Source organism: Lottia gigantea (genome assembly GCF_000327385.1).
Source record: "Lottia gigantea unplaced genomic scaffold LOTGIsca_65, whole genome shotgun sequence".
NCBI lineage: Eukaryota > Metazoa > Mollusca > Gastropoda > Lottiidae > Lottia > Lottia gigantea.
The window spans coordinates 1551662-1577360 of record NW_008710211.1 but is presented as its reverse complement, the minus strand read 5'-3'; the positions used below and the strand labels follow the sequence as shown (position 1 = coordinate 1577360).

The 25699-nt window shown below is 33.5% G+C and overlaps 1 protein-coding gene across 1 annotated transcript in view; it reads left to right on the top strand.

The window, feature by feature from the left end:
* Positions 1-12639: 12639 nt before the first annotated feature.
* LOTGIDRAFT_220800 (hypothetical protein) overlaps positions 12640-25699 on the top strand; it is a gene marked incomplete at its 3' end in the record, with an annotated part of 129035 nt that continues 115975 nt past the window's right edge. The window contains exons 1-11 of the mRNA XM_009064818.1: positions 12640-12727; positions 13050-13164; positions 13908-13998; positions 14352-14453; positions 14983-15096; positions 16847-17251; positions 18216-18338; positions 19249-19440; positions 20191-20322; positions 21037-21165; positions 24979-25080. Coding sequence (XP_009063066.1) covers positions 13079-13164; positions 13908-13998; positions 14352-14453; positions 14983-15096; positions 16847-17251; positions 18216-18338; positions 19249-19440; positions 20191-20322; positions 21037-21165; positions 24979-25080 — 1476 coding nt within the window. The 5' untranslated portion in view covers positions 12640-12727; positions 13050-13078. The remainder of the gene's footprint in view (positions 12728-13049; positions 13165-13907; positions 13999-14351; positions 14454-14982; positions 15097-16846; positions 17252-18215; positions 18339-19248; positions 19441-20190; positions 20323-21036; positions 21166-24978; positions 25081-25699) is intronic.

The window sequence follows — 25699 nt, the reverse complement described above, 5'->3', positions numbered from 1 at the left end:
TTAGTACTAATAGAATATAGAGAACAATTGTTTTTTATTGTGGTAAAATATTTATTATCTTTGTTGGTAGTCTAGACTGTTTTTTTGTATCAGTGACAAATATTAACCTAACCTACATAATAATCTATTGCTTACTCATTCCAATACCATCTTCACAATTTCAAACTTGTCTAAAGAGCTTTGTCTAATACCTTGACTGCAATAGTCACCTATCGCATCACAGAAGTTTATAAAAGCAGCCATTTGGTTGGGTTACGTTAGCCAATTCAGCCAATCAGAGCCCTCGACAGAAGTTTAACAATAATTCATAATTATTACAGTATCTCTGTTGATTGGCTGTTAACAAACAATCAAATCGCTGCATTCCGTGGTGTATATTGAAGTCAAGGTATAAAACGAAGAAAGATCGTAATAGCTTGACATTGATAAGATACTAACTGAATCTTTTCCTGTTACTTTATAGTTTCAACTGACTCAAGACTTGAGACTCTCTTGTCCAGACTTCTTGTTTAATCATTGTTTATTAACTAACTTGTTGAGGAAATAAAACAAGGCTTTGTGATAAAAGGTGAAAAACATTAAAAAAAACTGTCAACCTACTTTTTATCTAAAAACTAAAACAATGACATATTTACACTAATTTTCATTCTTCCAAACAAAATGGAATAAGCAGACTTCTTTGATAAAATATTAAACACATAGCGTTTTTAACACGAATTACACATGTCATCAATAGATGAAAAAGACAACATTTTGTTAGTTTTTAGTTCAAAAGATATTCTTAATTAGTAAAAGTTTGTTATAATTTGAAATCATGTTTATGCCATGGATGTACTCTTAGAGAAACCAGACAGCATTTTATATATATATTGATTTTGATGCTATGATGGCAAATACTTTGCAACAGTATGATTAGATATTTAGATACTATTGGTAACAATAGCTAATATTGTGATCTCTGTATATTGCCCAGCATTATCTTCTTTGAGGACTTTGTTAATGATGTTCCGATTGTCCTGACAATCATTTAGCAATTGTTGAAAGTCAAAGGATGCTAATAATCAATTCCCAATAAAGCCAGTCATGATTATATTTGTAAATAAAACGTCAATGTTGAATTTTGACTTACATTGCTATGACCTGCATCAAAACTATCATAATATATGAAATTTTTAAAGATGAGTTCCCTTATTTTCATTTCTGAAAATGAAAACACTAATACTTATTAATACAATTAATGAAATAGTTTGTTTAATTTGACACAATAAAGTAAGGAAACCCATCTTTAATTGTGACCATTTTTCAAGGTTTTTTGAATTCACATTAAATAATAATTGAATTACTTAATTGATTATGCCTCTCCAATTGTTCCCCCTGTCAGTGATGTAGGTAAGAGGGGCTGACATGGAAAAAGCGTCTAGTCGTTCGGATTGGACAATTAACTGAGGCCCCGTGTGCTACAGACTGTGCACGTTAAAGATCCCTCGACAGTTGGAAATCGAAAAAGAGCAGGCTAATGCCACTGTCCTGGCAGAATTTCCCTCATTGCACCCTGCGCCGCGTTGTCTGTCTTCATTAGCCCACATGGTGCAGAAAAGTAGGAGGTAAAACTCCATTCATTTCATTTTTTTCCGATTGTTTCGATCTGTATTTTCCTCTGATAGCCCATTGCCTATTGTAGTGAGAACTGGGTAGAAATTCACAATCAATCCTCCAAGTTTTGATAAAACAGGGTTATTTTTCTACATCATCTGGTATGCATCAAACATTGTTTTCCATCTTGCTTGTTTTTACCCTCCCTGGTCAGATCACATACGTGTTTTCTTATACAATAACAGGCTGAAAATTTTCATGTGAAAAAAAGAATGTTCCCTTTGTAGCTCAGAAATTGTCTTCATTTTACTAAGAATTGAAAATGTTGACAAGTTTTGATGGCCATTAAAAGGTTGATTTTTTATAAAATTCATATCCTAAAACTTGCCAGTCGAAGTAATCATTGTAATTTAAGTGACTGCAGATTGACTGTCCCACAGACTGCCAAGTGACTGACCCACAGACTGCCAAGTGACTGACCCACAGACTGTAGGTAGAAAGTACGTGGGGATAGGATCAAACAAGCAGAAAAATGAATTAAAATATGTAATGAAGTTAGTTGTATTTTGTCAGTATAATATAACACCTAATGTGTAGAGTTTAGATTGTCTGTTGGAGTATTTAATGTGAAAACAGCTGTTTATATGTTTGAATTCTGTTTTTCTCCTCTTTATACCTGAGATTTATTCAATCTTGGTGTTTTATGATACACCTTTGATATGGTATCTGTTGGTTCATTCTTCTTTTTATGACTGAGATGATAACACTAATATAACACTGTTAGGTGTATACACTCTACAAAAATGATGCATTAACTTATTCATAAGCTTTTGTTATATGTTGATCATCTGCAGGTGAATAGAAGTACTTGCATGGAAGAAAAGTAGGCATATATATAAATTTTCATTTCATTAGTAAATTTTATCTGTGGAAATGATATTAAATCTGTCTGAGTTAAGCAATAATTGTAAATATGAAAGCTGATGTTCATCTGGACTTGGTAATTCAACCTGTATATCCTGACATTTCATTTATTACTAATTCTAACATTTGGCAGCCATGTTGCAGGTACTGGTATTACTGCTCCATCTTGAAAGATTTGTAGGCTGCTCACCAAATAAACATTTTCAATGATAAAAACATTTACAACTAATTTTAAAGCAAACACCAATACCTATGGCTATGGGTTAAATGTTGATCAAATTATTTAGTTTGATTAATATTGTCAATAGTTTTGATCACAACTAGGGCTGGGTATCGATTACGACATTGAGATCAATTATCGATGACAGACTACCGATTAATAATCAATTAATAATCTTAATAATTCAATTGAGAAACTCTGTAAATACTAAATTGATAATTTCTTGGGTAATTTTTGCATAATAGAAGTATATTTATGCTTTGATCGGTTATTATAGTTTATTGTGGGTATGTTATGTGCTGGAGGGAAACTATGTGAAAGAGATTACTACTTTTTAATGGGTTACAATGGAAAATGTAACTTTGACAATCGATAATCAAAATTATAAATTCCTAGCGATGATATTCGATTATTTTGATCAATTTACCCAGCCCTAATCACAACTATCAAACTATCAAAGGTAACATTGTTCCATATTTTTAAAATAGAAGATTGCAAGGAAAGCCGGAAAATTTTGTGCTTTTGTGAAAAAACTAACAGCAAGCTTATGACACTGATATAAAAATTGTCTCTAGAAGCAATGGGAACCAGTGGAACAGTGGTGACGCTAGCCTCCCGAGACTAGGGGCACATATAGGGGGCAAATTGACTTAATGGGGGATAACTGTCAAAGCTGAATTGAAAATACAGCAACTCTGTGGAGCGTTTGAGACGGTTCTCTCCAGAAGAATTGAATTGAATTGAATTGGTACGTTCTGACATATTTTGGGGCAAAAATGAATATAATCATATTTTAGATTTGTTAAAATAAATTGGAGGTACATTCTGTACAGTGGAAAAATGAGTGCATCAACAGGTGATCAGGGTAAGCTAGTCTGAAACATCTGCCTCTATTTCAGCCTCTGATGGAAATTTTGACAGTTGTCAGCTGGATTAGAGTCAGAAGACCCTTATAAATGGGGATATTCCACACCTCCAAAGATGCGTTTTCTCGAACATAATATTGAATTACCTTTAAGAAAGATGATTGTAAATTAGTGTCGGGCATCACTGTAACTTTCGTTTTGTTAGTATCACGTGATTCTGTGACCATTGAACTTTTGGCTGTGCACATAGTTTTAAATGGCCGATGCTAGATCAGTTTTGCCAAAAAAATTTGATGAAGGTGGAGCCATGACAAATATGGTGCAGAGAGAAAATGATGGTATGATTGAACTACAAAAATATTCATCTTTCCAAATATACCTGGGTTTTGCAAATCTAGAGACAGATGTNTCGGTCTAAGGGTAAGCATGCCCTGAATNTATTTCTATAGGCACTCGTTTTCGTCCTTGCATTGAATACAGAGGACAGCCATGACACGCTTTTCGTCCTTGCATTGAATACAGAGGACAGTCATGACACATATGAAAAAGAACTGGTGAAATGTTGGTGGTTTAGAAATGTTTGATTAAATTGTGTTGTCCATGTTTTTATCCACAGTGAATTCTGTCTTCATTCTGACTCACCTAATCTGTCTGAAACACTCTTTTACTTGTTGCTAAATTCCTGATGGTAGGGGATATTCCAGACTAGTGCTAATAATGGTCGTAAACAATGTTTTTATTAGGAAAGCTGTTGTCTTGGAATCTAAAGTGTGTCAGTACTTTGTGAACAGTATCAGACAAATTCCATTAGAAGCGAGAAGTAGTATAAATCTTACTAGGGTTTTTACCCCAGAGCAAGGCGATAATTTAATAAATTCTTTTCTAAAATCTAAAAGATAAATGACATTGACGGGTTTGATATTTTTATATATTTACTGTGACTTGTTAATCTTGTTATTTCTCCTACATGATACAGGTTGAAAATTCGGATTGGATTTAAAAAGAATGAATGATTGAATAGAGTTTTACATCCTACTTTTCTGCACCATTTTGGCTTAAAATTTAAAGGGATTATAAAGAGGTTTTCAAAACTTTTTATGTTTAACGAGGACACTGATCAATTTGAACTATTTCAATTTTGTGGTTCTTACTATTCAATTAAAATTAGGCTTTTATGACGTCACTTTGCGAAGGCTGTTGTATATCAATAGCAGCTTTTTGCTTCATTCATTCATTCATTCATTCATTCATTCATTCATTCATTCATTCATTCATTCATTCATTCATTCATTCATTCATTCATTCATTCATTCATTCATTCATTCATTTATTTAGTTCGTTCGTCATTTCATTTGATTTCTTTCATCCATTCGTAATTGCTGACAGACTACCATCACTAATATTCTGAACTTCTTAAACTAAGTTCATGGTCAGAATATTTTAAATACAGTTTAAGTTACCATGACTACCGTAGTATATCCCCCATCCTCATCTGATATGTTACTATGATATTAAAAACTGGTTTAGATTAGATACTAGTCAGGTACTACTCTAAATTCATTAAATATTATTTATCTTAGATATTTACATCTTTTAGTACTTGAAGCTTATACATGATTTTTATTTCTTTAGGAATAGGTCTAAAACCCTGGCCCTGTATTCTCCAAACTATCTTAGTGCTAGGACATCCTAGTTTCTCATCTACTAACATTGATTCTAGGACATCCTAGGGTCTTAACTTCTAAAACTGTTTTTAGGATGTCCTAGAGCTAAGATCGATTTGAGAATACAGGTTCTGGTTCCCAACCTGGGGTTGTGGGACTAGGGGGTCAGGGGTGCGGCCAAATGGTGTAAGAGAAGAATTTATTTTGAATTGAGAGAGCACTTCATATCGTCTTCATCACATGTTGAAAATGTGGATGAAACAAATTTTTGGGGTGTTAAGGCTGAAATAGGTTGGGAACCACTGGTCTAAATTGTTTTGGAAGTATGTTTTTGGTTTAGTATCATCTTGAAATAACAGGTTTATGTAGTTAATCTTTTTCTTCTACAACACCTTATCCAAATCTGAAAAATTAGTGATCATATGATATTAGATGTTGGCACAACAGATTACTATCTACAACTCTGTCAGCTCAGTACCAATTCTGTACCAGTACATATTGTCATAAGTCTTTATTCAATAATTTTAAGTTCTCTGGAATTTAAGTTTTTGAAATATTGCTGGTAGATATTGTATTAAATCATAAAATAAATATGAAACAGTATGATTTGATTATAAATATTCGTTAATTAGCTGCACCAGGATACTTTTTGCTGATTTGGCTTTAAATTTATAAACTTTCTTAGTAGAAATAATATTAAAACAGAATCTAAAATACTCAGAGTTTCATGATATGCAATCTTCAGACAATTGTCCTTATTTTTCTAGGTATAAAGTTTCTTTCAAAGAAACGCTTACAATAATTTGATTAAATACAAATGTTGATGTTTAGTTTCGGCACATAAGCAGCCTTAGTCGGAGATTGATTGTCCCCGATTAGAGTCTTGAGTGTGTCTGTAGGTAGAACTTTTGACAAGACTCAAGACCAATCTATACAAAAATCTCCGACCAAGACCGTCTGTGTGCCGAAACTAAACTCCAAGTGCCGAAAGGTAACTCCACTTGCCAACTGTGATCTGACCCCAGAGCAGCAGAATTATATCAGATCAAGAATACAAGTGCAGTACTAGTCGCCTGTTAAAACACAAAAAGTGAAAGATCCAGGCAACATATTTACAAAACAATCTTAGCACTAGGATATCCTAGAACAGTGGTTCCAAACCTTTTTTAGCCTTCAAACCCCTGGAGCAATCACCTGGACCTTTCACACCCCAAAAAAAAAAAAAAAAAAAAAAAAATTTCATCCACATTTGCAGCATGTGATGATGTGAGGTGCTCTCTCAATTCAAAATAAATTCTTCTTCTACACCAGTTGGCCACACCCCTGACACCCAAGTACCACACCCTCCGACACCCTAGTCCTACACCCTAGTCCTACACCCCCAGGGGGTGAAAACACCCCTTGTTGGGAACTGGGGTCCTAGAAACACAAAACTAATGATTGTTATATATTTTCAGCTATTTGAGTTAAAGAAATGATACTACTGGTACCACAAATTGTAATTCAGAAACATTCAGAAACATCCATATCCACATCTAATTATCTTAACCTTTAACTTGCACCTTGTTTTATCATAAATCTTTACTTTCTGACCTAGGCCAGTGCTTTCATAAGACTTTGTTCTCATCACCATCTTACACAGAAATAATGAAAAGGAGACATTTCAATTGAAGTTCCTAGGATGGATCCTTGCTAAGATTGTTTCTTAAATAGCCTACTGTACTCAGCCAAAATTGAATTTGAATCAGATTTCAAAAACAAAGACTTAAAAGTTTTCTTTTGCTGTTAGTGAGGCTTCTGCTCAGCAAGGTGTAAAAAATGTTTGTAGTCTGTCAGTGTTATTTTTCCAGCCCTCAACAATCTTTACTCTAGAGATAAACATCAGTCATAAAGCTACAACTCTACACCATTTACACTAATTTCTACTTAGATTGTTAAAACAATATTTTGATTGGCTGAAATAATAAATGAGGTAGAAATAAACCAATGATAAACAATGAATATAAATCTATTTTAAAGGTGATAAATCTGGTTTTGTTGTAGTCAATGGCCAGCATCAGTAAACACTATTAACTGACCATTTCATTTACATTTATCAAATTGCAAATCTACTTCAAAACATTTTGGGAGCTGCGGTGGCTCAGTGAGTTAGATGCTTGCTCGCTAACCTGAAGGTCCAGTGTTCAATCCCGGCATAGGTCGAGATAATACCTTCGGATTTTTCAACCCGGTTTCCCCCCCTGTCAGTGATGTAGGTAAGAGGGGCTGACATGGAAGAAGCGTCTAGTTGTTCGGATGGGACAATAAACCGAGGCCCCGTGTGCTACAGGCTGTGAACGTTAAAGATCCCTCAACAGTTGGAAATCGAAAAATAATTCATTTCCTTCAAAACATTCAAACATTTGCCGTTTCTGCAAAATTTCCCTCATTCCTCATTGCAGTCTTCATTTGCATAATCAGACATAATATCCCTTTACTTTTCATATATCATTCTGTCATGAAACAAGTAAGCTTACTTCATATAAATACTGTTATTTACAGTAAACCATTGAATTGAGTCTCAATGAAAGCACTGGCCTAGGTCCAAGATGAATAGATTAGCTTATTAATTAGGTCATGGCTAGTCGCTCCGCAATGGTACAAAAATTGGCATTAAAAACACGTGGTCATCCCTACCTAACACTAACGAAGTCACTTAATATCATTCTAGACAATCAATATGGTTTCACGCTTTAAAAAAAACACCAAAATTAGAGAATACGCATCGTGACGGTGCAAATAGCCAGTTCGTATTAATTATTTGAAAATTAGAGGTTTGTATGATTTAAGTCATGAAACAAGTACTCCATAATATAAACACTTTTCATCAGTAAACTAAATACTTCTGTTAACATTTGACCAGTCAATCTCCAGGCAACTTGAGTCCATCACAACTTGACTACCAACTAAACATTCCAGTCTTACAGCCTGATTGATATACTTCACCTGAAAATACCAACCATCTCAGGCTCTGTTACTCTACTGACTTGTTTACCTGAGAGACTAGTTGAATTATAGTAAAACATTGTGTTAACCCTTTGAACACTGAGTTAGGGAATAAAACACCATCTACTCTGAACTCCAACTTAATGAAATGGAGCATAAAAGGTTATCATTATGTCACGTCTAGGTTGGGTATTGATTACCAAATTGTGATTGATTATTGACGTCATAATACCGATCAATAATCGAATTAATAATCGAAATATTTTAAGGGAAAAATCTTCTAAATACTAAATATAAATCATACCTGAAGCTTTTAATTCCTTGGGTTATTTTTGTGTCATAGAAGCATTATTATTGCTTTGATTAGTTATTATAGTTTATTGTGGTAATTGATGTGCTGAAGGAAAACTACATGGAAGAGACATTTATCTTGATATTTAATGGATTATGTATTTCGATGATTGATAATCGAAATTATAAATTAGTAGCGATGATAATCGATTATATCGATTATTTTACCCATCCCTAGTAACGTCACATGGTAACAAAACCTTCTCAGGCCCCTTGAATATATGTACTGTATGATAAGTGACCAGTAGTTAGTCCGTGAGCATTTATCTGATTGAATATCATTTGAATGACTGCAAATGTACCAAGAAAATTTTCAAGACTTCATTTTTCATAAGCATTATGTTCAGTTTGACATAATTGGCATATTATGAAGACCATGCAGCAAAATTTCATGTCATGAAAAGCAATTCCAAAATACAATTTTCTTATGTGCAACCTAGACCATCATTGAAAATGAAAAGAAGAAGAACAAAATTTTTCTATTAGGACCATTTTTCTTCAGCAATGGTTCAGAGCATATATTCCATTGCAGGTAAACAACCAAGCCATCTTCAGCTGTACAAATGTAGTTCAGAATCTAGTTTACTGGAATAATTCGAGTAGTGTAGAATTTATCAGTTACCTGCTGTTTCTGTCATAACATTTGTTTATAATGATGACTTCATCATTGATTATTAGCACTATACTGTGTGTTATGATACAGTATTCAGTGTTAAACTAGTCAGTGTTAAAACAGCAGGCACCTCGTTCTCCCAGCATTATATTTTTATTGCAAAAACATTCAAAAGAATCCACTAAGTTTTCTGGAAGGGTGGTTCTAAGTTCAAGTGTTTTCACAGGCCATCTCTATTTTCTTTGAGTTTTGTTTCAATTCATTTGAATGAACAAAAAGGTGGATAAGACAAATAGTGGTTACTGGTGTTTGATTTTTAATTTTAACATGGGTCTGGATTAAAGGGGTATATTATAAATCCTGTCGGGACACGACTATCGACAATCTTGTTGTGGAAGCACGGGCACACACAAGATTTTACTCATGACTTTAATCGGCAACAAAAATCTCTGACCAAGACAGCTTGTGTGCCCTTACCTTTAGGGTGAAAGCACTATAAAGCTATCAGAAAACCTGTATGGTTAGACCAGTATATTAATAGATATCAGACTTGATATTTACTCTGTGTCAGAAAGTATCAGTTATATATTATGACTGGGTCTAATGGGAATTCTATATTACATAATAATATCGGTATGGTTTGATTGGAATATCAACTGTCTACATAACTCACCCCTTTTATATTACACAAAATATTCTCTGAATAGTAGAACAATTGAATTTAGAAGGAGGAAAAGGTGTGTGAACTTCACAATAAATACTTGTGTTTTATCTTTCTCTATTTCGATAAGCTGCTTTGTCACTCCCTGCGTCACCCTTTCACTTGCCATACAACACCCTTTCACTTGCCATACAACACCCTTTCACTTGCCATACAACACCCTTTCACTTGCCATACAACACCCTTTCACTTGCCATACAACACCCTTTCACTTGCCATACAACACCCTTTCACTTGCCATACAACACCCTTTCACTTGCCATACAACACCCTTTCACTTGCCATACAACACCCTTTCACTTGCCATACAACACCCTTTCACTTGCCATACAACACCCTTTCACTTGCCATACAATCATTAAAAGATTAGTGATAATGTCTTTTATATATCATCCATGGTAACAAAGTAGCTGCAGACACAAACAAGCTTTATTCCATGGAGATTGGTCAAAAACATATCGTGCCAACTGGAGAAATGAAGTTGTTTTGTGTCCATTTAGTCTTGGACGTTTTTACCTTACAAATTATTACCACATCGACCAATCTGTAGGGACTGCCATGTCGACCTGACAATGAAACACGTTCTGATTTAGTACAAAAATATCAAACTCTAACATTAGTAAGATAAGAACTGGTTACCAGTGATTGTAACTGATTCCTAGTGATAACAACTGATTACTAGTGATTATAACTGATTACTAGTGATTATAACTGATTACCAGTGATAACGACTGTTTACTAGTGATTGTAACTGAGTACTAGTGATTATAACTGATTACTAGTGATTATAACTGATTACTAGTGATTATAACTGATTACTAGTGATTATAACTGATTACTAGTGAGTATAACTGATTACTAGTGAGTATAACTGATTACTAGTGATAATAACTGTTTACTAGTGATTATAACTGATTCCTAGTGATAATAACTGATTACTAGTGATAATAACTGTTTACTAGTGAATATAACTGATTACTAGTGATAATAACTGTTTACTAGTGATTATAACTGATTACTATTGATTATAACTGATTACTAGTGATTATAACTGATTACTAGTCATTATAACTGATTCCTAGTCATTATAACTGATTCCTGGTGATAACAACCGATTCCTAGTGAAAACAAATGATTAATAGTGATAAAAACTGATTACTAATGATTATAACTGATTACTAGTGATAATAACTGTTTACTAGTGATTATAACTGATTACTAGTGATTATAACTGATTACTAGTCATTATAACTGATTCCTATTCATTATAACTGATTCCTGGTGATAACAACCTATTCCTAGTGATAACAAATGATTACTAGTGATAAAAACTGATTACAAGTGATAATATCCGATTACTAGTGATTATAACTGATTACTAGTGACTACAACTGATTACTAGCAATTACAACTGATTCCTAGTGCTAACAGCTGATTACTAGTGATTATAACTGATTACGATTGATAACAGCTGATTACTAGTGATAACCGATTTCTAGTGAATATAACTGATAGCCAGTGTTAACATCTGATTACTAGTGATTATAACTGATAATTGATTACTAGTGATTATAATTGATTACTATTGAAAATAACTGATTACTCATTACTGATTATTATTGATTATTAGTGATTTCAACTGATTTTTTGTGATTACAATTGATTACAATTGCTTACTAGTGATAACAACTGATTACTAGCTATTACATCTGATAACAAATGATTATTTGTGATTACAAATGATAACAAGTGATTACAATTGAATACCAGTGATTATGACTGATTCCTAGTGATTACATCTGATTACCGGGGATTGCACAGTGATAACAACTGATTACTATTAATAACAACTGATTCCTAGTGATAACAACTGATTACTATTAATAACAACTGATTCCTAGTGATAACAACCGATTACTAGTGATTACAACTGATTCCTAGTGATAAGAACCGATTACTAGTGATTACAACTGATTCCTAGTGATAACAACCGATTACTAGTGATAACAACCAATCCCTAGTGATAACAACCAATTCCAAGTGATGATAACTGATTACTAGTGATAACAACTGATTACTAGTGATAACAACTGATTCCTAGTGATAACAACTGATTACTATTAATAACAACTGATTACTATTAATAACAACTGATTCCTAGTGATAACAACCGATTACTAGTGATTACAACTGATTTTTAATGATTACAGCTGTTTACTAGTGATAACAGTTGATTTCTAGTGATTACAACTGATAACCAGTGATAACAGTTGATTGCTAGTGATTACAGCTGCTTACTAGTGATTGTCAGTGATTACAATTGGTTACTAGTGATTACAATTGGTTACTAGTGATTACAACTGATAACCAGTGATTACTACTGATTTCAATCATTTGAATTCAACTCTATTTTCTGAACATTGTGCTTGAAATTATCACTGTACCTAATATCAAGACTTCAACTGGAGAAATCACAGAACTTTCTTGTTGTAACTGTCAAACTCCCAACACAACCTGTATAGATACTTTATAAAGCCATTATGACATTTTGTTAACTCGCAACAGTGGCTGATAAAGCTCTGGATGATAAAATGAAATTTATGGTCAAGTCGCCCTATGGTCAAGTCAGTGAAGTCCTCCTATTTTACCTGTCACAGTATTTTTGGACGTGTTAAAATTCATGTCATATATATTTGAAATTCTTTGTATTTTCAGGCGGGAGAAGAAATGATGGGTTAAAAGCAGCAGATATTGTTCCCGTGTTACGGGAAAGGATCGCCTACCTCTCAGGTTGGTCTTCAACAGTCTTTAAACTGTCTTAAATTCATATCTTATCCTCAATTTTTAATCTGATTGTAACACTTTGGTTGATTTGTTATGTGTGTTTTTGAAGTTTACTATACTTGCCTTCCTTGTTTTGATGTGATTGTTAGTTCCATATTTTGTAGAATTTTTACCTTTTCTGAAGTTTACTATACTTGCCATTCATGATTTGAGGTGATTCTTCTTTAAATCATATTCTGTAGAATTTTTACCTTTTAACATCAAAAATTGTCATGATTTATGCTAGAAAAAAATCCACGAGTAATTTTATTTTGAAATTTGTTTTCAGGTGGTCGTGATAAAAGAGGTGGACCAATTATGACGTTTCCTAATCACACTCATCCTGAACGTTTGAAATACGAGGATTTACGTAGATTAATGACCTACTTAGCAAGCGTTCCCAGGTGAGAATTTGCCCAGAAAAATATTCAATTTTCTATTAATAATATCAGAACAGATATCAGTTTTATACACCCACGTGAAATCAATTCCTATCAATATTTGCTTACAAAGACACAATCAGATTGTTTCCAATTATCCTAGTATCAACCCTTGGGGAAAATAAAAAAGTATGTAGAGTTATGGTCCTTGTTCTTTGATTGGGAATTACTGATAGGAATGAGTTCTGATTTGGAAGAGATTTTTGATAAAATGTAGGTTGAAGCTGTGAATTTTATGTAATGAGTAGAGGTATTCCTACTACTAATATGCTCCTACCTTCGACCTTACTTTAACATATCGTTGGTGACCGCTTGCAACCTAGTATAACGATATATGACGCGAAATAAAGCGAAAAAACTATTTGATCATTATTTTTTTTTAGCACTATACATGGTTTTCATTCTTTGAAAATTTAAACCTCGTATAACGATTTGAGTACTCCGACATATTCAACCAATAACTCGTATAATAATACAGTATACGAGGTTTTTTCGTTTTTATCCACAGAAACAGGAACATTGAACCTCTTAAAATATAATATTTTACGAGGTTTTAAATCTGATGGTTTATATACGTGTTATTTAATTGGTGGTTTTTGGGTTATTTACAATCAAGCTAAGAATAAGAGGTTTTTATCACATCGGATTTACGAGCTTTAACATATTCCATGATTATTTGTAAAAATTGTTTACGGAATATTTTTCAGTGATGAAGTACGAGACAGAGGATTTACTATTATATTAGATATGAGAGGCTCAACTTGGCAAATAGTCAAACCCATCTTAAAGGCTTTACAGGTAACAGGATGTAGAGATTCTTTTAATTTTATTTTCCAATTTGGTTATTTCACCTTTTTGAAAATAAGGTTCTCTTTTGTGCTTTTTGCTTTAATGTGTTAGTGGTACAACATGGTCCAACATAGCTGTCAGTAAGTTGGCAGCCAATATTTTGTCCAAGTTATATGGCCTGTCATGATAATTGACAATTTGCTTCCAATAGAGATAGCCACTTTACTAATGGCTGCTGAGATATTTAGACATTTGACAACTACAAGTTTTGTCTTAACAAATGTGATTAAGCAGTTTCACATGACTAAAAATGATATTAAAACTTATAAAATACCCTTTTAAAACAAATTTGTTATTTTTAGGAATGTTTCCCTGGTAACATCAACATAGCCTACATCATAAAACCTGAAAAATTCTGGGAAAAACAAAGAACCAGTTTAGGAAGTGCTAAATATAATTTTGAGGTAATTTAATTTATAAAACACAATTTCATTCGTACATTATGGATAAAGTTTAAAGGGGCAGATGCGTCATTTTGAGGGGTTGATTTTAGTCTTCAGAAGTACTCGAAATGTACGAACATCACATAATTTAAAGGAGTCGTCATTTTAACATTCAAATGCAGATAATTCTGGACACACATGGATTTGAAGGCTCAGATTTGGATGGTGAGCTGAGAACACTATTACTGATTGTCTTAGCCAGTTTCTGAGACTGAAGTATGATTGGTCTACCTGTCCCTTTAGAACAATTTTACCAGTAGGTTTAAAAAAAGAAAACAGCACCAAAGCTGCTTTTCATAAGCCCAATACACAACATAAAGCCTTCAAGTCATTAAACTAATAGGCTCCTGAACAGAAGGATATATGACTCCATTTCATTTCAATAGCTCGGACAGGTCAACAAGGGCATGATGAAAGCGTTGTTTTACTTACTTAATTACTATAGAACAATACAATAGGGTTTAAAACTTCACTTTTTTTCTATATTCAGACGAGTATGATATCAGTAGATAGTTTAAATAAAGCTGTAGAACCCAGTCACCTGACACGAGAGTTTGACGGAACTCTGGAATATGATCATGAACAGTGGATACAACTAAGATTGGTGAGTATGGTATTTTGTATTTAAAATGAAGATAATGTCATTGTGTGTAGTTGAATCTTAATTGACATGGAAATGCGGGAGTAAGGCGGTAGTTTGTTTGTATGGACAGCAATGTAGAAGGTCGACACTGATCTTGTCTTGTCAAATGTTGTATAGTCTAAGCTATAATAAAGACGTACATAATCACTTTTCAGATAAGGGTAGACACACAGTCTTATTGCAAACATCATATCCCGAATACGGGTTTTGACATTGTCTTATTAACCTGTATTAAATAAAGTCCGTTAAGGTACAACAGAAATGACAAAGGGGTTCGAAGGTCATGAAAACAGTACAGTACGTTTATTTTTTTTTCAGCTTCAATTCTTTAATGAAAATTTTATATCTCAATTTAATGTCACTTTGCTTATAACGTCTATAACCAATCATTTGATTTGATTAGCTGAGATTTCCTAGAAAGATTTCAGGGCACATTTTGATTGGGAAATATTTTTCTATGAATACCTCACTTGTATTTCCACGGCCTTGAGGAAGTATGTAGAATGGTAGTGTGGATTGGACACTATGAATTGAAATAAGACCAAACTTTTGTTCCGTTTCTTATTAGCTTTTATTTTTGATATAGTCACTTCAGTTAGGGTCTAAAGACTGGTCTCTTGAATGTTCATCTGTTTGATGACCTCACCAGCCAATCAAATCTCTTCGCTCTCCAATGCTGGATTATTGTGACGCGAACTATTCAGTATATAAACTAGTCTGATGCTTTTTGGAATACACCTTTTGTAATTAGACTCGCAGACACAAGAGCAAGAGTAATAAATATACCAAACAAACATTATGATGACATAAGGGGATGAATTAATCAGGCAATGATAAAATTATTACGTGATGAGATTAACGCGTGTTACCGGCAATCAAAATACAATTAATGATAGATATTTTGTTGATTTTTGGTAGAGAATTTGGACATTGAAAACGGTAGGTCAGGAAAAAAAAAAATCAGTAGAATTTGGTATCGCATTGGTAGAGAGGTGGACAACATGTAAAAGTGGTAGAAACCTGACAACATCGCTAGATTACACATGTATGTTTTGACATATTCAGTGGTAGAATGGCATCAGGTGTTCTACAAGGGTGAGCTTGCCTTGCTATGATAAAGTAAAACCTACAAATTTCAAAAATTCAAGATACAAAATATAGAAAAGATTGGTCTTAAGTGCACTTAAAAAAGAGATAAGTAATATTTGTGTATGAATTATCTGATTAATATAATTATAAAAACACCCAGAAGCCTGAGGATATAAATAGTAGTCTAAACATGAATTGATTATATTTTAAATTTCCCGCCATTTGTTTTAATGTTGGTTGTTGAACTTGTTTCTTTGTGTATGTGTGTGAAAATTTAATTACTTGCGTTTATTGAAGCTTAATTTAGAGTAAAGATCAATATGTCTCTCTTGAATTCAAAGGTAAACAAGATTTTTGTTTTGTTTTTGATGTTATATAATTTTTTGTGAAATGATTTGGACTTGAATAATTCTATTTGACTAGAGTTTATCTTATCTATTGGATACTCTTTTCTCTTTCATTTTTTTCAACTTCTAAAGTTTGTCTATGAATATTTTTGTGTTTTAAGGTTTTAACCTGTTGTATATTTTACAATTCTTGCTACTTGCTACTTTTATTAAAAAAGATTTTCATTCTAGAATCTGGTATTGTTATATTTTCATTCATATTCATTTTATTTCAGATGTTAGAAGATTTTATATGGCAGGCTCTAGATCTATTGGATAAACTTGACGAACTAGGGGAGATTCTCACCAACCCTGAATTACCGGATGATTTAAACGGTGCCCAACTTGTCCTGGAAGAGCATAATAGATTGAAAAAACGTGTCACGATGGCACCCGTCGAGACACTCGGTGGAGAGGGTCAGCATATCTTGATGCGTATCACAGGAGAAGACAATGGTCAAGGAGGACAGCGTTACACTATTTCTGGAAACGCTGATTTTCAATCGGCAGTCCCTCAGATCTCTCAGCTCCTAGAAAATTTGCATTCCACGAAACAACACCTGAATCAGTTGTGGACTGTCAAGAAGATGAGATTAGAACAATGTCTTCAACTCCGAATATTTGAACAAGATGTAGAAAAGGTAAATATTGAAATTTGATTTTGACCAAATTAAGGTGGGAATAGATGAGGTCCGGTATGGTGCAGGATTATCGATACAGTAGAAAATAGTAGAAGCAAATCGCGTCTGCATCATGTCCGAACCTGTACCTCGTGTGTTCACTTCTTCTATTTTCAACTGTATCGATTATTCCGCACCGTACACCGGCTTTAATCGGCAGGAACGCTGATGCCAATTTTGGATAAAAGTTTTTTTTTTCATCATTTCCTACTGAAGTTTTATCATTTCTGTTTTGACTAATTCAGAAAATTATTCAGAAAGGAAGAAATCAAGGGTATTGTTTTATTCACTGTAAATAGGAAGTGTATTGTGCAGGGGCCCTATTCTCAAAAACTTAATTTAAATAAAATCCAGATTTTAAGAAATACAGTAATCTGATTGGATAATAAAACTAAATTTAAAATCAATTGTAGTGATTGACCAATCAGATGGCTTAAATGCCAAAAATCATCTCAAGTTAAGTTTTCAAGAATAAGGCCCCTGAATTTCAAAAGTGGTACAAATTGTTTTTAAAATATCTTTGAAATGTCAGTCTGTTACTCACAGAATTGACCACATATATTTACATTTTTTATACACCCACATTATAATTTGACGATTTTTCAATCAACGGAATTTGAGTTATTGCCCTTGACTTAGTAAAAATGGTATCAAAATTTGTTGGCAAATCTTGAACAGATTAGATTTTTGGTACAATTTGATGTAAATTAGTGACCGCCCTTGATATACTGAAAATGTATCGGGGAAGTGGGCGTATGTTGCTAGGCAACCACTTGTTTAATTTCTTAAAATATGAGCCAAGTTGTCTGAAAGCTGAACATGAATTCCGAGTGTTGCTCAATCTCTCTGAATTGGAAGTAAAACTTCATTTTGTTGGTTTTGTCATTTTTAACAAATGAAATTTGAAGTATGTAATTTATTGCAGATGTTTGAATGGATAATGCATAATCGCGATCTGTTCTTGGTGAATTATACTGAAATAGGAACATCACATCAGTTTGCTGTGGAGCTGGATACAGAACACAGTCAGTTCGCCACCAGTGCTGTTGTGAGTATATTTATTCATTCACAGTGAGGGCTCTTTCAAAACATAGACCCATAGACCAAATGGTAGACCACTTTCTTGAAAACCTAAATTACTGTTGCCATTGTCAGGATTTGGTAAACAGGTTCTTAAGGAACCAATGTTTTTTCCTTGCAAAATCACGAAAGAGAAGTTTGGCAAAGGATCAGCTGGTAAATAATTTCAAATATATTCATGGAATATGTTAAAGTAAAGGTAGATTGATTCTAGAATACCTAAGTTGTTATCCTTGTCCAAAAGGTTTGGTCAAGGACCAGCTGGTAGACAGGATCCTTAAGTTGTTATCCTTGTAAAATCAATACCAAGAGGTTTGGTCAAGGACCAGCTGTTAGACAGGATCCTTAAGTTGTTATCCTTGTAAAATCAATACCAAGAGGTTTGGTCAAGGACCAGCTGGTAGACATGATCCTTAAGTTGTTATCCTTGTAAAATCAACACCAAGAGGTTTGGTCAAGGACCAGCTGGTAGACAGGATCCTAAGTTGTTATCCTTGTAAAATCATTATTAAGGGGTTTGGCATAAAACTAGCTGGTAGACAGAATTATAGAGAACCTAATTTGTTATCCTTGTTAAATCATTACTAAGGGTTTTGGCCTAAGACTAGCTGGTAGACAGAATTATAGAGAACCTAATTTGTTATCCTTGTAAAATCATTACTAAGGGTTTTGGCCCAAGACTAGCTGGTTGACAGAATCCTTGAGAACCTAATTTCAAATTATTGCCAATAGGTTTGGCTAATGTTTAGCTGGTAAAATACTATCTATGTAAAACCATTACTAATGGTATTTTCAAGACTAGCTGATACCCATTCATCAATTGTGAATCAAAATAAATCTTTTGATTCTATCATATATTTTTCTGTGATATTTTATAGAATGTGTATGTAAACATCACGAGAATATTAGGCATGGCTCAAAGACTGTGTGACTCTGGGCATTACGCCTCTAATACTATCAGGATGCAGGCCAGTAAACTGGAACGAGAATGGAAGAGCCTGGCTGCCGCGCTGGATGACAGGAGCACCGTACTTAAAATGTCCGTTATGTTTCACAAGAAAGCTGAACAGGTAGGTTATCAGTATTTTATAATGGAATATACTTTTGTTTGGGATGGGTTATTAACGTTCCATCTAATGATGGAGCACTCGATTGTTGAGTTCTGCACGTTGGGGATTCATGAAATCAACAGAACGTTCATTAACAATTGGAACAGAATGCGCTCCACATGTGCCGTAAAATTAGTAAATGCAGACAGGATTCAAAAATTGTGAAGAAGGATGGGAAAAATTTGAATGTGCCATATTTTGCTTTAATTCCGTGCAATTGGGGGCAGAATTGAAACAGACGAAACCCGTCCAGTATTCTCCAATCGAGTGTCACCAGAATGAACCACTATTAAAAATAAGAAGGTTGTATTTATTTTCTCTTGAATAAAGGGATGTAACTCTATCATGGCTCTACAAGCTCTTTCCATTCTAAAACAATATATAACCTTCAATAGCAGTTTCTCTTGGCTGAAATTTGTTAAAAACTATTCTGTTTGTCACATGTTTAGTAGGCATGTAAGAAGGCATATTATTTTTCCTCAGACCATATTAGGTATAATGTAATGGCGGACCATGTGGCTCGCGAAGCAGACCATGGTTACTCTTTTCTAAACACCTGATTGCATTTTTCTTTAGAGGAGTCCACTAGTATACTACTGTTACTCCCAATTTTGCCGTACTTTTGATGAGATTTTTGATAAACAAAATTGTATTGCTTGTAAAAAAAATTTTTTTATGTAATACATTAGATTATTATGTCCTTAATTTCAGTATTTAGCCCAGTTTTTGATGTGGCAGAATATGTGTGAGAATATAAAAATACCTTCTTTAATTGAAGAGCTGGAAGAGGCTTTACAACAACATCAAAACCTTATAGAAACCATTAGTCAGGCTTACGCAGAGGTACGCTAACTTTTCTTAGAGCTGGTTCAGGGGGTAGTCAGTGGTTACATGTAATAAGCAATGTGACATACCAGAAACAAGAGAAGAAAGGGGTTCCCTGTTCAATAATTAAATGTAAAGGCGTAATCTACAAATTTTAAGGTCTTGTGCATGTTCATTCTATAATTTATGTGTGCAGTGCACTTCTAGATACACTACAGACCCCTGTGATCTATGTATATCTATGTTATATCTGTTTATATCTTATACTATAGGTATGTAGTGATGGCAAGGCGTTACTAGATACACTACAGACCCCTGTGATCTATGTATATCTATGTTATATCTGTTTATATCTTATGTAGGTATGCAGTGATGGCAAGGCGTTACTAGATACACTACAGACCCCTGTGATCTATGTATATCTATGTAATAATATGTTAATATCTTGTACTATAGGTATACTGTGATGGCAAAGCATTACTAGATACACTACAAACCCCTGTGATCTATGTATATCTATGTTATATCTGTATATATCTCATACTGTAGGTATGCAGTGATGGCAAGGCGTTACTAGATACACTACAGACCCCTGTGATCTATGTATATCTATGTTATATCTGTTTATATCTTACACTGTAGGTATGCAGTGATGGCAAGGCGTTACTAGATACACTACAGACCCCTGTGATCTATGTATATCTATGTTATATCTGTTTATATCTTATGTAGGTATGCAGTGATGGCAAGGCGTTACTAGATACACTACAGACCCCTGTGAGTTGTGGATCTAGTAATTCACTGACGGCGAAAGCTGATTATTCTGAAGCAGCCGGACATGTTTTAGACGTTGTTCATGAGGTAGGACTTTATTTATACTTATTCTCAGAATATTGACTCATGAAATCTAAATTTAAGGATATGCTGTGATATGATTGGTTAATTTGTTGATGAACTTAATTTGAATTGACCAATCAGATGATGAGAATGCCAAAATCATTTCATTTTAAGTTTAAGTGATTTCTTGCCAGTTTTTTCACAGTTGATGCCTCGCTTCAAGATGTTTCTATCCATGCTGGCTATTTCTTACTTTAGAACTGTTACATAGGATCAATGAATCGAGTTTTTGTTGCATTTTTGACATCAAAAATTTATACAGAATCCTTGGGTCTTTGATTTATTGGAATCTAGAAAAATTGACTTATATGGAAGCCAGTATTACATCAATCCATACAAAACTATGGTTCTTACATGGACATATCACACACGAACGTAGTTCACAGTCATTTTGAATCTACCTCTACTTCATAAGTCAAATTTTGAAAAAGAGAGAATATTTCAACAAAGACTTCAAATTACATTTGTTGAAATATTATGACATTTGTGGAAGAGAAGATTCAAAATGGCTGTGAACTACGTTCGTTCGTGTTATTTCCATGTCAGAACCATATGTAGTTTTATATGACATCATTTGTGATAACTTGTGACCAAAAATCCTAATGGGCAAAAAATGCAGAAGAAATTATGTAAAGAACATAAGAAACTGGACAAGAAGTAGTATGCAAAAAGTATTTTATCAATGTTATTGGCCTCATGAAGAAAATGAGGTGAAATGTTAAAGACTATTACAAGCTAACAGTATTATATAAAACTCAAGTCACAGTAATATAAATTAAATATTGATGATATATCAATACAACTACTGGTTTAACAATGATTAGATTTTATTGTTATTGATGTCACAGGTTTTATAACAAGTTACTGTCCTTGTCATTAGTATAGAAGAATATGATGTATAGAGCGTAATGACATTGGAAAAGGTGGTCCTGGATATTCACAAACTCTGAATGAATTATTGAGTAATTTGAATACTTTAGTATAGACAATTCTCAAAATCAAAAGCAAGGAATTTGTTAAAATCAATTGTCAAAAAGTAGATGGTTTTGTTCTTTATTGAATATGTCTGTCAAATATAATCAAATAATAACAGGGAAATGGTCAACTTCTCGAATAACATAGAATTTTTTTTGGCAAGAGTGAAATCATAATAAATCATTTTGCTCTGTCATTTCTGAAAAATTACCCTAAAGAAATTAATCACAGTTTATAAGCGAAACTAAATATTTTCTAATATTCAATCAAGAAATGATATCAAAAAGTCTGTTTTTGCCTCAAAACTGGATAATTTACTGTTACAACAGAATATAAGGTAAAAAGCTTTTATCAGATTTCTGTATCTGTGTTAATACTGGTGAATTATTGATGATATTAGTTGACAGCTGAGAATACCAGCTTCTCTCAAATCACTGACTCTATTTCTATATCTATTACACCATACACTGCTAGGTAATTTGGTGCTGTAGGTTTGAATCTACTGACTCTATTTCTATATCTATTACACTATATACTGATAGGTAATTTGGTGCTGTGGGTTTGAATCTATTTCTATATCTATTACACAGATAGGTAATTAGGTGCTACAGGTTTGAATCCCTCTTAAGATGTACATTGGTAATAAATATACCAAATAGAAAATATTAACTGTGGGAACTCACTGAAATGGACACCTAGTTGCCAAACCCTGTTGAAGTTTGACATCCTTATAGAGAATTTTTTCCTAGAATTCTAATTTCAGTTGAGCTCAGATCTTTTAAAGTCAATTGAGAAGAATGACCTGGGACCCTATTCTCGAAATCATTTGATTGGTCAATCACTAAAATTGATTTTATTATCCAATCAGATAACTGTATTTCTTGAAATCTGGATTTCTTTGTTCAAGTTTTGGAAAATAAGGCCCCAGGAGGATAATCTTGTCCATCCCATATGAAGCTATTTGGATAAAGTGATTCACATTCCCATATGATTATTGATAAGGTGGTTTAAACATTGATGATATGATACTTGGCTCCTTGATATTTGATATAAAGCGTAGGTTTTCAACAACAAGGACATGTCTCAAGGTGGGGACATTTGATGTGTCACAGCCAGTCACATGCTGTGAAAAATAAAAACTTTCCAACTACAGTACATACATCATCTCATAAGATGACTGGACTATACACAGTCTAAATTAACATTGTCTAGAAGTACTCAGAGAATTATTACTATCAAACTATACGAGAACGTGCCTGGTATCCAATCATAGATATACACTTTCGATATTTGGGGACTTCATTTTCATGCTGATTCAATTTGGGGACACATACAAAAACAGGTTGAAAACCAATGATATAATGTAATATAGATAGAGGTTAATAGTGACACAATGTTGAGGGTAACAGTATAGTAGACAAGTACAGTTTAGAGTCTAAATTTTACACAGTAATTGTAGAATTTTCTGTTGAATACACAGTGGGAACTCTGATAACAATCTTAACTGAATTTTAACAGTTCTTAAACATTTCTTAAAAACTTAGTTTTTTCCTGGCATTTTCTTATATTTCTTAAAAACTTATTTTCTTCTAAACCAAACAAATGTTGGGAATAAATTGATGTTTTAATGAATTGAAAAAAAGTTAGGAATAAGTTGATAGTTCCTGTAGAAAGGAAAGAGACTGGATGATTTGTGTAGTGGAGTGTAAAATAACTTTAGTACAGTTAATATTCAGCCACTTATTTCAATTATTTATTTCCTTTCTGTCCTATTCTGTTCAACTTTTAACACAGTGTCTTTCAAATATTACACTGTTGGATTATTGGTTTAAATTTATATTCTACTATCGAAGGCACTTGTTGTGGATTTATGTGGTATTTGTTTTGTTCACAAGTTTTACTGGTATCATAGTGCATAACAAATTTTTTAGAAAACAGTTTGAGATACAGAATTTTTTTTAAAAACAGGTTATAAACTAAGAATATATACATTTGTCTATAAGAACTTGCTTTAAGAATGTAGATAAGTTTTTGAAAAAAATAAACAGTGGATTAAGAATCAGTGCTGTTAATAATACTGTTATGGATTGTGGATTTTAAATTGATATTAAACAATGACTGATAAAACAATGGATCTCCGTCCTGGATTATAAACTAGAATTCAGTGTTTCTTTAATATCATAACATCAATTGAAAACATTGTAAGTTTTGGTGCTTAGATCATTTCTAAAAGGAAAAAGTAAAAACATCATTGTTCATTCCTTCATTGTAGAAATTATAAACTTGTGCCAAGGTCACTATAATAGACATCCTTGTGTTTCTGGAAATTTTAGCTGTAACGTACGATCGCTTGTTAGGAAAATTTTAGCTGTAATGTACGATCGCTTGTTAGGGAAATCCTGAATGTGGTAAATTTTTTCTTGCTGTAGTTTCAATCAGTGTTAATTGTCATCATGTCATGGTCTATGTGTTTCTGAAATGTTTAGCAGTTATTTTCATTGGTTTGGTTTGGAAATTCTGAATATGTTTTTGAATCTGATGATTAAGAATTCATCATCAATCCAATGGAATTTGGAAATTTGGAATTCTTGAACCACATCATAGTTGAATACTTGGACAGCATGTGCCATTAAGAAACTATAAAAATTTTGTGATACTTGGAAAGGAATTTAAATAAATTTCAGTTCTACATTCTTCTAATTGGGAAATTATAATTAGAGGTATGAATTGGAAATAAAATGTGAATGATAATGTTAAAATATGGATTTAAGTATTTATTTTTTGTTATTTGATGATCTGTAGGTTTTGGCTCATCAGAGACATCTAGAACAAGTGTGGCATGCCAAGAAAGTGAAATTACATCAGAGATTGGGATTGCGTCTGTTTCAACAAGATGTCAAACAGGTGAGTCAAATTACTCTCAATTTTCTCATTTTCACAGAAAGGACTGACTCAGAATTATCAGTATCCCATTGTCACGGATGTTCTCACTCAGAATTATCAGCATCTCGTTGTCAAGGAATGGCTCACTCGGAATTATCAGCATCTCGTTGTCACGGAATGGCTCACTCGGAATTATCAGTGTCTCGTTGTCAAGGAAGGGCTCACTCGGAATTATCAGTGTCTCGTTGTCAAGGAAGGGCTCACTCGGAATTATCAGCGTCTAGTTGTCAAGGAAGGGCTCACTCGGAATTATCAGCGTCTCATTGTCACGGAATGGCTCACTCGGAATTATCAGTGTCTCGTTGTCAAGGAAGGGCTCACTCGGAATTATCAGCGTCTCGTTGTTCCGGAATGGCTCACTCAGAATTATCAGTGTCTCGTTGTCAAGGAAGGGCTCACTCGGAATTATCAGCGTCTAGTTGTCAAGGAAGGGCTCACTCGAAATTATCAGCATCTCGTTGTCACGGAATGGCTAACTCGGAATTATCAGCATCTCATTGTCACGGACGTTCTCACTCCGAATTATCTGCGCCTCGTTGTCAAGGAATGGCTCACTCGGAATTATCAGCGTCTAGTTGTC